This window comes from Triturus cristatus, chromosome 5_1 (assembly GCF_964204655.1).
Source record: "Triturus cristatus chromosome 5_1, aTriCri1.1, whole genome shotgun sequence".
Taxonomy (NCBI): domain Eukaryota; kingdom Metazoa; phylum Chordata; class Amphibia; order Caudata; family Salamandridae; genus Triturus; species Triturus cristatus.
In genome coordinates, this window is record NC_140587.1 from 511,950,532 (window position 1) to 511,966,856 (window position 16,325).

The 16,325-nt window shown below is 46.6% G+C and overlaps 1 protein-coding gene across 5 annotated transcripts in view; it reads left to right on the top strand.

Moving 5' to 3' along the window:
• The window catches only part of TPD52 (tumor protein D52), a 398,200-nt gene that overhangs the window by 349,194 nt on the left and 32,681 nt on the right, over positions 1 to 16,325 (top strand). For all 5 annotated transcript variants that reach the window (XM_085605371.1, XM_085605372.1, XM_085605370.1 and 2 more), the window contains one exon: positions 12,220 to 12,268. In XM_085605371.1, coding sequence (XP_085461497.1) covers positions 12,220 to 12,268 — 49 coding nt within the window. The remainder of the gene's footprint in view (positions 1 to 12,219; positions 12,269 to 16,325) is intronic.

The following is a 16,325-nucleotide window of genomic DNA, read 5'->3' on the forward strand; positions in this document are numbered from 1 at the left end:
GCCCGCAGATGAGGGACAGTGTGGGATTTGTCCCCCCACCGCTCCCCACTTTCAGCGCAGGTTGTTTTGTGGAGGACGGTAGAGATGCACAGAACCACCTGTGCACCTTGGATGGTGGTGCACCAGGCGTCATCGCCCGCAGAAGAGTGGCAGTGTAGAACCACATTAATTGTAAGGTAAAAAAGCATGTATTATGGCACAATGAGTGAGTGCAGAGTGTCGAGCATGAGCAATGACTGCACCCGTTGGGGACTCGAATCCACCTTTATTTGAACTGAAAGGACTATCTCTGCATCGTACGTGCAGTTTCCCGGTCTCCATAGTCATGCAAGTGGCTGCTGATTATACTCATAATTTCAACACTGCAACCCCTTCCTAACCTAGACTAGTTTGTCCTTTACAGATCTGAGATGGTGGGCCCATATTTAAAAAGGAATACCTGTATGGGTTGAAATTCTGGAACTGCCAAGAGATCTACAGAGTATCCTTCTAGTTTGTCTTTTCTAATCTCATCTGCGTCATTAAAAAAACACAAGACCATTGAAGTTAAGTGCACAATGGTGACATCGGAGTGCGTTGCCTTTTGGGTGCTAGCCCACATCTTAGCATGGGCAACCCAGTATTTAATTCTTCTGAGGGTGGCAAATTGAAAATAATTGCTTATGGTAATAACCCCACCTATTACATACTACTGTTTGGATTGGAAAAATTGCATTTCATCTGCTACAATAAAACAAGTTATTAAATGCAAGTCAGTCTTGGCCCTGTTCCAAAAGGAGCAGCCCATCTGGAACTGCTAAACCCTTTCCCAGTTAACCTGGAACAGATACATGCCCAAATACACATTAGCTTTGTTGGGCCTCATTGTAAAGGTGCTGCCGGTAGTCCCTATGGTGCAGCAGGCTTGACGTCTACAACTAGGTTGCCCCTTCCTTCTCCAACAGCAGAGACTCCAGGCTACAAATAAATGATGGATGGATTTCTTCATTTGATCTTAACCGCTGATAAATCCTTTAGGTAGCATCCACTGCGTTATTTTTAATCTAATTTGTGTTGTCGCAAAAATATGTTGACCATCAGCAGAAGGGCCATCTAGCTCGAACTGCTAGACCATGTCCCTTCTGAACAGATGGAGGAGCAATTCCAAGATAGCTCACCACTGCATACATTTTATAGGATAGCTCTTTCCATCTTCTCGACAAATATGTACTTGGACTTCTGGTTCAGCTTTTAATAGTCCTAAATCATCTTGCCAATTTTTCACAGGCTCTGCAGTAATAAAAAACAAGGTCCATAGAATTAGCATGCAAGGCCCTCTTGTGTCACAGTTTACATTAGAGCTTTATTAAGATGTGAGCATTTTTTCGTAATGTTTTTTTGTGTGCGCAAGGGTTTTTTTTAAAATATGAAATTTTATTTTAATTGGGTTTTTATGCTTCTCTTTTTTTTATCAGGCTTTTCTATACCACAGCCTCTTGATCATAAAGTGTGTGTAAGGATTTTCTTTGACCGATCGTAAACCTCTGTGCTTTACCTAGTTTTTAACCTCAACTGATATCTTCATCTCTCTTGCTTCTTTGTAAATATACATGTGCCCCGACATGCCTTGAATGTCTATTATTTGTAACCTAACTGTCCTAGAACACACAGGCCTAAAAGCCTGATGGTATTATATAGAATTAATTGTCATTGTTCTCTGGTGGTTGTACCTACGTATGTCATCATTACAAGGTATAAATGATTTTTACGTTAATTCCTGAATCTGAAATTGGCTTGCTGATATTTTGTTTCTCAATTATACATTGATCAGTACTTAATAATTATTACTGTAACTCAGTAACCCAGCAAGGCCAATAAAAATTGGAGCAGAAATGAATATGCTTATCTAATTATTAAAGTTCCTGCCCGGGAACATTCTACCTGGCATATCCTACCCATGAGTGCCCGAGGTTAACAAGGTAAATTTACAACTGGCTGCAAACCTGGTGGGTGACTTCCTCATTTTCCTCTGATTGACAGATAACCTTTCCTTTGATGCAGACGAGAGAGTTTCTCTCGGGAAACAAATGGGAGTTTACTGTGTGAATTTGGCTGCTTAAAAATTAATCTCTCAAGATTTAGACATGTCGCTGTATGCCAAAAGGAAATGTAGGCCAGTTTAGATACATGATTGTATTAGTGCCAGGGTGACTTCAAAGCCCTATTAACGGGATTAAAGGTTTGCTTAATAACATGACAAAATGAGCACATGCTCTGCTTTGGAGCGGCTTTGGATCAAGAATTCATGACTACCTGAACTTGAAAGCAGAAAATAACTGTACTTTCCTCCACTTAACTTGCCTGTTCAACCAAGAAAAACCTGCTTCCAGCTTTCCCCCATGCTAAAAGAGCCAAACTGTTGATTCCTTGTCTGTCTGCGTTAGTGTCCCATGCCAACTATCCATGTTGGGAAGCTGTAGATTCTAGGGACAACAAAGCTGCCAGATCTAACCAAGCCACCTGGCTGTGTATACGATATGCGAGAGGGACCTTGGAATCCAGTAGTTCAGTGGTGTACTTGGGTTTGGTCATAAAGCGACCTTCTCTGAAGTGTTGTGTCTGATTTGCAGCATTTAAGGTCTGCAAACCATTAACTCTTGGATACCTGCAGACACCATAAAGGACAGCCTTCTCTTGCTCTTTTCACTCAAGAACTATGAGAGGTCCGTTAGAGTGCTGAGATGACTTTTAAAGTGCTTCCATCTGGTCAGAATTTTTTTTTTTTTTAATAAACGATTTTTATTTCAGTGTGCTCAGAAAACAATACATCAAAGACACTTTCACCATGGATTTCCAATCCACACGGTCTACATATAGTCATCATTCAACAATCTCTGATCGATTCATCAACACAGTGTAATAACAAGTCTCTTCCTATTACTTCATATCCCTCCCTGCAATCCTCGGTAAGCCTGCCAGTTCCCACAATTCTTTTCCCATTTTCGTTGGCACCCCTGTTCTGGTATATTGTGTGATCTGCTTGCCTACACCAGTCCAAATCAGTTTTCCAATCCGCCACCCTCGGTGGGGCGGAAGCTCCCCAACTCTTTGCAATGTTATGTTTTGCTACCACCGCGGCTAGCATCAGCCACAGTCTTGTGTGTTTGGGCCATGCCTCATCTCCAGGGATCAACAGCAAGAACCACTAACTATGGCTCGATTGGGATCTCTGCCCCCACCACTGCGGCCATAATCCTCCCAATTACGAGCCAGTATGGTTGTATCACCGGGCAGTCCCATAGCAGGTGAAATAAAGTCCCCTCCACCCCACACCCTCTTTGACACCGCGTATTATTAGCATGCCACAATCGATGTAACTCTGATCTAGAGTAATATATACGATGTAAGATCTTTAATTGGATCAACTGGAATCGGAAGCGTATCACAACGTCTCCCGGGCCCCTTTACGACCCCTGCCCCGTCATCAAGCAGGACAGGTCGCCCTCCCATGCCAACCTCAGTAGTCCCAGGGGTCTGGGAAGTTATTCACTACTTTACTATACATTAACAATATCGCTTTTTCAACTAATGGGCCTCTGTGCAATCTCTAAGAGGGATGCTTCTCCTAGCTCTTCCCCTCGCAGATATGGCCCCAAAGTGCATGGCCCAGTTGCAGGTATCTCATCCATTCTCCTTTCCACATGTCATTTTCTTGCTGTAGGGTTTCAAATGTGATATATGCCTGTTCTCTCCAAACTTCGCCCAGTTTCTCCAGGCCCAGCAGCTCCCATTTACCAACATCGCAGCTCACCCACCCTGCGAAGTTGGTTGCTATACTAGAGCGGGGTCATTCTCGTTAGTCTTCCCTCCCAACCCAAATATTTTGTGGCTGCCGACCACGCCCCCCGCCACTGTCTGTGTGTGGACCGGTAGACCTTTTTTCCGCCTTCTTTTATAGTTGGGGGAATTATCCCCTGGCTCCCATTACTGATCTGTCTACACTATATGCTGGCTCTGCTCGATCTTCGTAAACCCAACGATTCACCGTGACGAACTTGGAGAACCAGTAATACATCTTAATATCAGGAACCACCAGTCCCCCCCCCCCCCCCCCCTCATAGGTTCCCCTCTGCAGTTTATGTAGTGCTATGCGTGATGCACCTCCGCTCCACGGTAGGGATCGCAGCTCAGCCTCCACCTTCTGAAAAAAGGATGGGGGATTTTGATAAGGTGAGTTTTGCAGAATATACAATAGGCGCGGATGTGTCATCTTAAATAGGGCAGCTCGGCCCATTATTGTAAGTTGTAATGTCCGCTAGTGTTGGGCATCCCCAATGAGTCTATCGAATTGGGGTACTGAGTTCTGCTCATAAAACTACCAGGGTTCTCTCGTCATGTATACCCCTAAATATTAGAAGCCCTTCGTCTCAATTTGAACCTCACACCTAGACATCAGGCTGGGAGCACCTCTCACCAGCGGGAACAACTGGGACTTCTCCCAATTGATTCTATCGATGGATTGCATTGGTATTCTGGCGTACAGTAGGATATCATCCGAATACAAGGAGATGCATTTGCTCCATTCCTCCCCCACTGGGATTCCCCATATCGGGGGGTTCTGCTGTACCCATACCGCAAGGGGCTCCAGGCCCAAGGCAAATAATATACAGGACAGGGGGCATCCCTGCCTCCTTCCTTTCTGGAGAGAGAATACCCGGGACGCTGCGGAGTTAACTCGTACCCTGGTCAATGGTTGTTCATAAAAAAATTACACCCACCCAATAAAATTAGGCCCAAAGCTCAAATGGCGTAAAATGGCTATAAGGTAACCCCACTCCATGCTATAAAAAGCTATCCTAGCATCTAGAGCAGGAGGGCCACACAATTGGCTTCCGTGGCATGGAGGATCCCAAACAGTCTTCACAGGTTTAGCCTAGTGCCCCTATGAGGCATAAATCTGGATGATCCGGTTGGATGAGAGAGGTAATCACTCTACACAAACGCGCATGGATAGGGCCTTAGCCAAGATTTTGACCTCGTAATTAAGTAGGGCAATTGATCTGCTGGACCCACAATCTGATGAGGATTTGCCCTCTTTGGGAAAACCACTATCACTGCCGTCCTCTGGTCTTGAGGTAGGGCCCCTCCATTTTGGCCTCCTTAAACAAACAGAGGAGGTGCTCCGCAGTTTTATCTAGCATACATTTAAATAATTCTACGGGCAAGTCATTAGGTCCCACCGCCTTCCCGGATTGTAGAGCATGTGCTGCCATACCAATCTCCTTCACCGTCAAATCTCCCTCCAACATTTACATATCACCTGAGGGTAAAGGTTATATCTCGTAAAAAGTCTCTGCAGTCCAACTCCGTCATCACGGATGAGGATGTGTACAGTGTTTCGTAATAAGTTGCGAACGCCTCAGCTATCTCCGCCCGGTCTCATATTGTCCTCCTGCACAATCCACTATCTCCAGGACCCACCTACCATTCGCACTCCTCTTATCTAACCACACCAGTAGTTTATTGGCCTTATCTCCCACCTCATATAGTCTGTGTTGGGTATCCAATGCCTGCTCCCTGGCACTATCTTCCAGTAACTCTCGCAGCTCTCGTTGGCGCAACCTTAACTGGTGTCTCAATTCTGGAGGTGTCTCCTCTCCCTCGGCCATACGGATCTCCAGGCTCGATTATATTACTCTCTAGAGTGAGGCATTGTAGCTTCTTCTCCTTTTTCAGTGCCCCCACCTGGGCCTGGGTATGGCTCCTGATCACGGTTTTAAATGCCTCCCAAAGCGTCCCCTTTGAGTCCACGGATCCTAGCTTTTCTGCGAAGAATAGCTCAGTGTGCTTTCTCATAGAGGATTTAATTTCTTTATCCTTGAGATATCACGGGTCAATCCTCCAGGGTAAGGTATAATCCCTCGTTGGGCCCTCGAGCATGACATCCACTGAGGAGTGGCCTGACACTCTATGCGCACTTTGTGTAGCCCTTTTAAAATCCCCCAAACTGTGGGCCTGCTTAATGAGACATGCTGGTGTATTGTTTAGTGGTAGGATGTTGCTAACGCCATATATCGCCCAGACCTATTTCCAGGAGGAAGTCCCCCAGTGGGCCCACCCTCCTCCCCGATGCTGCCCCTCCCAAAGTATCCATCTCCAGGGAGATGATATCATTCATGTCACCCCCAGTATCATTCGGCCTTCCTGAATTTCAAGGAGCAATGGGCCCAGCAACTCCAGCGTGGGTGTCTGCAACCTAGGTGGGACATATACTGAGCAGAAAGTAAGAGTTTGCTCCTCCCACTGACCTCTCATCGCCCCAAACCTAACCAACGGATCAGTCCATGTCTTCCTCGGAATGATAGGACGCACCCTCTTTCATAGCACTCCCACTCGCCTGGAACTAGTAGTATAGCCCATCTGTGCCACCAGGGTACAACCAAACCTGTCTAGCGCTTTACAGTGATTACCACGGAGGTGTGTGTGCTGTCATAGAATGATAGCTGGGGCATGTCTCTTAATAAATTGCATGACCACTGTTCGTTTTATCCTGCCATTAAGGCCATTAACATTCCAGAAACGCACTTTTATCGAATTCCCTTGAGCTTAAGGCCTAGTAATGACAAAAGGTCCCTCCCCCCTTTGGATTTTTTTTACTTCGATAGTTCATTCTCCTTTACCGAGCTCCCTGTCCACTGTGAGATGACCATCCTCCCTACTCCCCTGAGCACTTAGCTTTCTACTTGGGATACCACCATAACGACTCAACTTACCCAACTTTGACCCACCTCCCCCACCCTGCTACCCTTCTAGATAAGTTGTGCATTCCCCAACTTCCCAACCTGCGGAGCGCCTGTTGCCCAAGCAATAACATTACTATACCTGCAATAGGGGGTGTCTCGGCTACGTCAAGATAAGCAACATAGAGAGTCACTTGTTTCAAACTCCTACTAGAACGATCACAGTTTGAAGTCCACCATTATCGAAGAATGCACCTGTCCGAGGCAGTGTATCGGGAATCTCTGCTTACAGTTCCACTGCCATGCTTATTGCAGATCCTTGTCACTTGGGCTACTGCACTCACTCAGTGTCAACCACTGGCCACAATCTCTTACCTTCAGGACTGCCCAGTCATTCAGTTCATTACACCCCCACCTGCACCCTGTTGTGTCTCAGGGGCTTCCTCCGCCACTTGCTGCTCAGGTGTCTCCCCAGTCTTCTTGTTTCGATCTGGTCCTCCGCGACCATGCCATGGTCCCCTGCTTCAGTTTCAGTTAGCTGTACGCCAACCCTCCAGCCACTCACATGCTTCTTCCGGGGCCATAAAGTGGCAGGTCTTGCCCTCTGCGATTATTCAAAGCTTTGCTGGGAAAAGCATAGTGTACTTGATTTCTCCCTCCTGGAGTGCCCTCTTCACCGCCTCTCGACTCCTCGTCAGGCGCCTGCAGTGTAAAGTCCGGGAAGAAACAGACCGGGGTATTCTCGAAATGTATGTCTCCCTTTGCTCTCGCTGCTTGGAGGATCGCATCGCGGTTGCAATAGTTGAAGACTTTTGCGATTATTGTTTGTGGGGGAGCCCTGGGTCTGGGCGGGGGCACTGGGGCCCAATGCGCTCTCTCGATCAAAAAGAACGTGGACAGTCTCTTAGGCTGCAGCATGCTCAGTATGAAAACCTCCAGGAAGAGGTCTACGCTGGGCCTCTCTGCTCCCTCCAGGACCCCCACCACCCTGATGTTATTCCTTCTTGATCCTTGAGCTTTGCTGCCATGGCAATGGCCTGCTGAGTCAAGGTTTTTACTTGCGATGCTAGGCGTTTCATCATGGACTGGAGCTGGTTATTTGGTTCTTAGCCTTTGTGACTTGTTCACTAAGCTTTTGAAGACCTGCCCTGATCAAGTTGACCTCAATGGTCACAGTGTCTATCTTGGGCTCTAGGGTGCCCTTCTCGTTCTTTATTGCCGCTATGATTGCTACAAGGGAGGGCTTCACCGCCGCCTCACCATCCGCTACTGGGGGGCTTTTGGTACCGTGTCATTGCCCATTTTGTTAGTCTGATGCGCTTCTGGGCCTTTAGGCTTCACCATTGTGGTTCAGTTCGCCCTCGTGGGCACACCAGGACGTCCCCTCCTCGTTAAGTTGGGGGGTGTTTATCTCTGTCCCTGTCCAGCCAGGGACTTCCTGCTTTGTGGGTGCCCCACCGCCAGAGGGAGCAAGAGTTAGCAACTGGACCTACTCCTTCACCTCCCGTGGGGGGCCGCCGCCTTTTACCCCACACCTCTGTTGCAGTTCAGGCTGCACTTACTTGCCTGTCAGACCCGCCGTCACTGCTTTGAGTTATGGGCTCCCCCAGGGCTCCTCCGTGCCAAATGGAGCACCCCAAAGCGGGTCTGGACTTGACCCGACGTCAGTACCTTCACTCCACCTGGATGTCGGGGTCCGCCCGCTATCCACACTCACCAGGCCAATAAACTCTTCAGGCCTCTGCACCACCAGGCTACTGCTTGGCCTTGCCTATGTGTCTCTGTTGATGGTCCTTCAACACCACAAGGCTCAGTGCCCAATCCTCGCTACGGGCTATGCTGGACAGATTTGACCCGCTTTTCCGTCTCACCACTTGGGTCCCAGGCCCACCAACCCACAGGGCACCGGCATCGTTGGCCACAACTCAGCCCACCCCTTCCTTTTGTGGTAAGGAGTTAATTTGTGCACCGGGCGACCCCTCTCGTCGTCCTCCGTTCTCAACAGGCCTCTTCTCTCTCTATGGCCTCCATCGTCACGAGCCTTCGTATTGCTTCCGACGCCTTCTCTGCCACCGGATTTGTGTCAACTCGATCCATGCAGAGCTGGCCAGATCCACCACTCCTTCACCTCCCACCTCAGTCCAGGGCCTTCGGATGGCTGTGGGGACAGACCCCATTCACTGATTGCCTGGCCTCTCGGAGCAGCTTCGCTGCCGTACAGCTCTTCCCCTACTGCCGTTGTTGGCTCTACTCGGCCTTCGACTTTTTTCCTTGTAGCCAGGGAGCGCAGCACGAGCCAGGAGCTGGGATGGCAGGGTCCCCCACCACTCCATACAGCTTTTCTGGCTTGGGGACTCCTTGAGATGCTGGAAAAAAGGATGGATTGCAGGGTTAATTACCTAACGGAGCGGAGCTCTGTTAATGTGCGGCCATCTACGTTCGCGGCCAAGCCACGCCCCTCCAGTCAGAACATTTTTATTTACCTCTCCTACCTGATCCTGTGGGATACTGATGTGACACATCTTCAAGGTAGCCTTTGCTGGGACGAGTGATCTTTGTAGAAATATCTAAATCTGAAGATAAATGTGTTCATTAAGGTTAACCCTAATCATTACCTAATAAGATACATTTGAGCGATGTCGTGATTTTTCCGTTGGCCCATTAAAATGCTCCATAGACAATTTCGGACTTTCTGCCATTACTGTAGAATACCATTGGGTACAATACACTACCAGGATACCTATCCTTCCCACGGACTTTTCTCCCATATCACTTAATATATTTTCTTCATCCCTTTTGGGGTAATAGGCTAATAGATTTCCTCTTAATGGCTCTGGTGTGGCTTTGACATCCGTTATTGTTTAACTATATTGGATTTTGTGTTGTGTCCTTGCAGCTCCATATCTTTGCCCTCACAGCAAGACTTGAACTTAGCCCAAGATTACCGAGGATACATTAAGGAATTATTCGGTTTGCCACTTTGTCCTGCCAAAGATATTGTGGGCACTTTTCTGTATTACATACAAAACGTTGTCCACTCTTCCTCTGAACCTACCAAGAGGATTTCTTTTAGTCAGCCAATCTTCAGGTGATCTTTTCCAGACACTATATAGCTGATGCAGGGCTCCTATCGGTTCAGTTATGACTACTCAAGTGGCTGGTCCTGGCTCTTTATCTCTAAAAATCACGGAAATCTACTGCACATGTACTATTAATGAAGATAAGGTTTCAGTTTCCTCTCCAGTTCCTGTGTCCGGCCATTCAAGGGCAAATGCTCATCCTAAATCTATTAATCATTTGGATGGGGACAAAACTGCAAGTTTGAAATACCATTGCTCCATTAAAGTATGACTTTGAGGCAAAGAAGTTCTCAAGAAAGGTTAATCATGCTCCGACACAGGCCCTTCACTGCCAGGAAATTGATGGGACTATGGCTAACCTCCTTTAAAAAAACTGTGTTGTGGTACCAGATATTTTGCAAATTGATAGACCTCTATTCCTGCTAACTCCACTCTACAAATCGGTGTATTAATACACAGAAATAAGCTGACATTCAGCTCACAGAAAGCAAAACTACAGGAATAAAGGGTCGCCCTTGGTCTGGGGTCTTTCATGAACCTCTAGTGTCTCGTAACCGATTTGAGGTATTTTGTGATGGAGGACAGAGTTTTGCAGACACAGTGACATATAGATTACCAGTACAAGAGTGCAGCACTGCTCTTCCTAGTGTAGAGGTGGCACCCTGGATACCTGAGGCTCAACAGGGAGTGGACCTTCAAGAAATATTGCTGAATCCATACTTTCAGCAACACCTGTGTAGTGCTGAGTAAAACATAGGGCCCATCTCCAGAGGAGTTCTTATGCTCTCAGATTGGTTTCTATGGGAGCAGTTTGTTTCAAGAAAAATGAAACCAGTTGTTAACGCTACAGATGTTGTCTTTCAGCTCTGTCAAATGCTTTAAGTACCAATGTTTATTTCTCTGTTTGCTTAAATCTTCCAAACTGATAATTTTTAGGAGGCCGAATGAATTCTTCAGTGAGTGCTCTTACCAGTGCCTGACTGCCTTCACTCCTTCACCCGCTGCCACTTATAATGGATCCGGGTACTGTAAGCAAGCCACCTCATGTTATGGCTTCCCCATCTTAGTCTCTAAATCCTCGGGCTTGCCTCTGTGAATGGTTCTTGTAGTACTTCGGACTCAAGAATAGTGTAACATGCAGGTTGTCAGATTTGTATTATAGATTTAATTAGTAATTTACTTTATATGCACATTTTTCATCTGTGATGTGGGTTAAACTACATCTATTTTGTACCTTTTAATTAAAGCCCTTTTCCATATGTTCATGCATTGTAAAATTCAGATTGCACCTTGTTTAAGTGGTCGCTTTCTTCTTTATTGTACTTGTTCACCAAATCTAACACATGCTTTGATTTGAACACTTGTGAAGAACGTCTGACAGGAAAAATATACTGCCAATTAGCTGTATCCCAAAAATGTATAGGGATTGTTTGTAGGGTTTATCTAGATTTGCTCTAATGGGATAGGACGTATATTGAAAGTACTAGGATGCCTCCTCGCCCACACTGGGATGTGTGTGATATGAAACCTTAGAAGCAACACTGTCTATCATATCTGTTTTAACACTTGAGGTCATTTTTTACTACATTTCTGAAAAGCAAGGCTCCCAAGGAAACAGATGTACATTACTTCTAAAACAAAGCTCTCTAGTGAACATGGCAAGTCCATCCTGAGTCCTCAAGCACCATTACAGGGATGGACCACATTGGAAAAAATGCATGTCCATGGAGCACCATTCCAAGTACATTGCTACCTAAAATAACTGTTGAAATAATATCTAGTTTAATTCTGTATTTACCTTACAGAGTTTTACAGTGTCACGGTCCATGTGATGAGTTAATTCTGTGAGTGCGGTTATATAAACCAGTATGCGTGGATTAGTAGATACAAATAAAGTCAGGTTTCAAGGAGTAAGAGAGACTCGTGAGATATGAGAGCTGAGTCAATGCCAGTGGAAATGGGAGTCAGAATGTTTGGTGATTTCCTCGCAGTGCTGTAACAATTAACTTGAAACTCTAAGCTTCCTTCCAAAGAAAGGCATTCAAGAGGGATTGTGATGAAGCTTGAGGTAGTTATTGAAGTCAAAGGGATAAGAGTTAGTGAACATATATTTATGGCGCTTATTCTTTGTATGTTAAGTTTCAAGAAATACAAATTTCACATCAAAGTACAAGAGTTCTTCTCATTCGATATGCAGTATACTTTACTTGAGCACCCATCCTCAATCACGTAGGGGAACTTTCTGCATTACAAAAATCCTCCTATATCACATTCTCGCCATTTTCAAAAATGATCTGGTCGATTTCATTTTTACATTTAAATTGTCTTGCATTTTAATTTCTTGAATGTTGTGTACTATTTTGCTCATTATATACTATTATGTCCACTTTTTCACCACCATTTCACTTTTTTTTTAATAGAAATTCTCCTACTTTCAAGTCATTTGAAGAAACAGTTGAAACTTTAAAGGTAAGTATCAGACTATTGTAGCTTTTCAGTGGCTATTGCATAATGTCAGAAGCATTTTCAATTCATTTTTCTACTCGTATATTCAGCATTTGACTACTTCTTCCCCTCAACTTCTACCAAATACCATATTTCGAGCGGCTTAAAATAAATCACGTCCGCTTTAGTGTAAAACTCATAACCTTTATTTTACTCCGAGAGAAATCCTCTGTTCCTGGCATGTGTACCTGTAGATACACATGCTGTACATTGTCTTGCCATCTAGTGTTGGGCTCAGACGTGTGCAAGTTGTTTTTCTTTAAAGGAGTCTTTTCAAGTCACAAGGTATAGTGACTCCAACTACGGCTGGTAATGCACATGGGCATCGGCTCGATTTGTCAGATTGTTTTTTTTCTTCGCTGTCTGGTTCAGACATGCCCCTCCGATCTCTGGTTCGACGGCCCGTGGTGTTCTCGTAGGGCCTGCTTGAATCCGTTTCTCGTTGAAAAAGTTTACAATTGTGTGTCCGGTTTCACCCACCCTGTACCCCCTTAGACTCGGTTCAGGAAATTTTTACTCTCCGTTTGAGGCCTGGCCGCGTTAGGCCTCCATCACTTCCTTGATGCATAAGAATGTCCCAGTAATAGAAATAACTAATTTCGGTATTGCCCCAAGTGTCACTTCAAATTTCCAAGGTCCGATCTCCAACAAGTCTGTAACCTCTGCTTGTCCCCCGACCACCAGGAGGACTCAGTGTGTCTCGCCTTCTGCAACAACAAAAACTAACTGAAACCGCCAGGCCCATCATATCACCTCAGCTTTAATGGCGTGCCGTCAAAAGGCGATCCCTGACCTTTTTGGGGACTAAGACACCGAGGGTGATAAGCTGGCCGAAGCCTCCGAGATGGAGCTGTCGCTGGTTGAGAGTTCTGTTTCCGACGCCAAGTAGAAAAGCACCAACTAGTGCAACGCCTGACAAAAATGGTCACAGTGAGTGCTACCCTTCCATAGACTGCTCCGCAATATCTCTCACACTCCGGGGACGTTAGAGCTTTGAGCTCACAGGACACTCATGGGCCTCTGATCTGCCACTGCCGAAAGGCCATGGTCTGTACTGAGTAGAGGGATCAGACCCGACGTCTGTCCACCCTTTGGGGTCAAAGTCCTCTTCTAAGCCTCACCTGTCCACCTCAACCACGTAATTGGCTCTGACCTCGAAGACTTACTTGAGGCCCACCTCTGAGCCGAAGTCCTCAATTCTGAAACCCAGCTTGGCACTGCACGGGCATCGAAAAACCTTTGCTCCAAAAAGACTGATGTCCACGCCTGCCTCCTCTGTTGCTTCCAAGGATTTTGACCAGCCTATCCTCTAGTGTCTCTGAGGAGCTCGACATCAGGCAGCAGCATATCCACATCCTGCCTGGCACTGGTCTGATCCTAGCCAAGCCTCCAGACAAACCTAAGGACCTTGTTCCTCTCTAGAGGAAATTGACTTTCGGAGAAGCCTTTAACCCGCCTTTGGAGCCGATGCTCAAAAAGGTTCGGCTCCATAAGGGCACCTCTCTACCCCCTCCATTGCCTCCTCCAGTTGCTTCTCCTCCTCTTCTGCCTGTACCGTTCCCCCACTAGGCCCACCTCTCCACTAATACCTGTGGACCCTATGCCACATTCACATCAGGATTCTTCTCCTTCTGTAAGGGCTGTTGGGGGAGAGAGTCCAAGGTCTCCTTACGACATTTATAACCTGCCGTATGACACAAATCCCCATGATGACCCACGTAATGACCATAACATGGATCCCTCATCTGACACTGATCCAGACCTCTATCCGGCCAAGCCTTTACCCCAGATGACAATACTACATACCATAAGGTTCTCCACTGTGCAGTCACCTTTCACAAGGTGGAGATGCACACGCAGCCTGAGGAGAAGAATTTTCTTATGCAGACCCTCTCCACAAATAGGTTGATGCAACATCTGACTATATTTAAGGGTATGCTTAGGCCGTCTCAGGACGTCTTCAAGGAATCTGTGAAAGCACAAGTTGCCACACCGAGGGTTGACAAGAAATATAAGGCATCCACTTCTCACTCACCTTACATCAGGGGCCAACTACCACCGACTCATTGGTTGTACATCAAGAACTAAAGTGTGCTAACTTACAGGGCACAGGAGATGTTCCCTCTCCAGACTGAGAGAGCAAAAAGATTGATGTGGCAGACAAACGTGTTGCTGCCCAGTCTGCCACACATTGGTGGATCACCAGTTGCAGTAGGCCTGTTCTCTCGTTGCGACCGGGCCCACTCGAGTGAGATGGAAGACTTGATCCAGCACCTCCCAGACTAATATAAGAAATGGGGTCAGGATTTGATGGCAGAAGGGAAAATCACTTCCAACAACATCAGATGCGCTTTGGATGCAGCAGACACAGCTTTTCAAAGCATCAATACTAGTGTCCTCCTTTGTAGGCACACCTTGCTACGCGTGTCTGATTTCAAACTGCAGGTGCAACGATGTATCCTCCACTTTTCTTTCTATGGTGAACACCTCTTCAGAATGCAAGTTGATGAGATGTTGGAAACAAATTAAGGTGGACAAGGAGACAGCCAAGGCCATGTGTGCCTTGCAAGTACCACCTACTTGTGGCTCCTTTGGCCACACATTCGCGTGCAGTGGGTCAAACAACCACCACTGAAACCTCCTGTTCGAGGCATGTGAGCTGTAGATCACATGCTTTGCATAGTCTGCCATCTAGTGTTGGGTCCGAAAGTTTGAACTTTGTTTTTCTCCAAAGAAGTCTTTTCCAGTCACGAGGTAGGTGATCCCTCCTTTCAGTGACCGTGCGCATGGGCATCGACTCCATTGTTAGATTGTTTCTTTCCACCATCGGGTTCGGACGTGAATTGCTGCACTCCGGATCGACACCGTTCTCGGGTTCCCCTCGTTGTGCAATCCACTACCCTAGACGGTATTATTTCTCGATCGCATTCCCATTCTTTGCGTACCGCATCATTCAACAAATCTTCGATCGGAAAACTCGTGGCCGGCCGTTGGGCCTACTTGTGTCTGGTTCGCTCGCAGTCGATGGAATGGACTCCATTTAAATTCTGTCCCGGGTGTCGCGCGAAGTATCCGTGCACCGACTTGCATGGAGTGTGCAACTTGTATCTGTCCCCGTAACACAATGAACAAGACTGCGACGCGTGACGTTCTTTTTGATCGAAGAAGACGCCCCGTGATCGTCGGGCTCGACACCACGAGATGTGCCAGCAAAGGTGTCTTTGGTCCCAATTTCTTCGGAGAAGATTCTGTACACAAAATCTTCGATGCAATAGGAGTCGAGGAAAAGAAGGAACACATTTCCCTGTCTAAAGACTACTCCGACATGGAAGAAGACATTCCGCAGGGTCAGCGTATCGGGAGTACTGATACCCCCCTGCCCCAACTCATGCCAAATAAAAAGGCTCCGGTCCTCCTTCTGCCTTCGGGCCAAGGTCGGCACCGAGAACGTTTCCAACGCCCACCTTCAGGCTCAGCACCGAAACGCCAACCAAAGCCTTCCGGCTTGGGACAGAATCGGCCCCATTCAGGCACCGAACCAAAATCTTCAGTGCCAAAATCCAAACACCTCGTCGTTGACATTCCTTCGGTACCAAAACCGAAATCTTCGAAGCCGAAAACCCTGGCGCCGAAAACTTCCGCACTGAAAACATCAGCACCGAAAGACAAAACAGCTCCTTTCCAATCGAAAGAGCCTCGTTTCGACGTCTCGCCTTACAACACAGACCAGAAATAGAAAGAACTTGTCATTAGCCCTAAAACTGGTCATATTCATGTAAAATTGCCAGCAAAACGGAAACCAGAAATGGAGGAAGCTTACCACATTCCCCTTAAAAAGGTTTGTTGGTACTAATCTCTATCCTCCTACTCTTGACCCCCCCCCCCTCCCTACTTGACCCTAATTTACTCATTATTCCTATAAATTCACCACAACCACAGTCACCTGACCACCAGGATGACAGGGATGGGGATGACAATGTAACTGATTGATCCCGATGCATGGGATGATTACAATACAGAT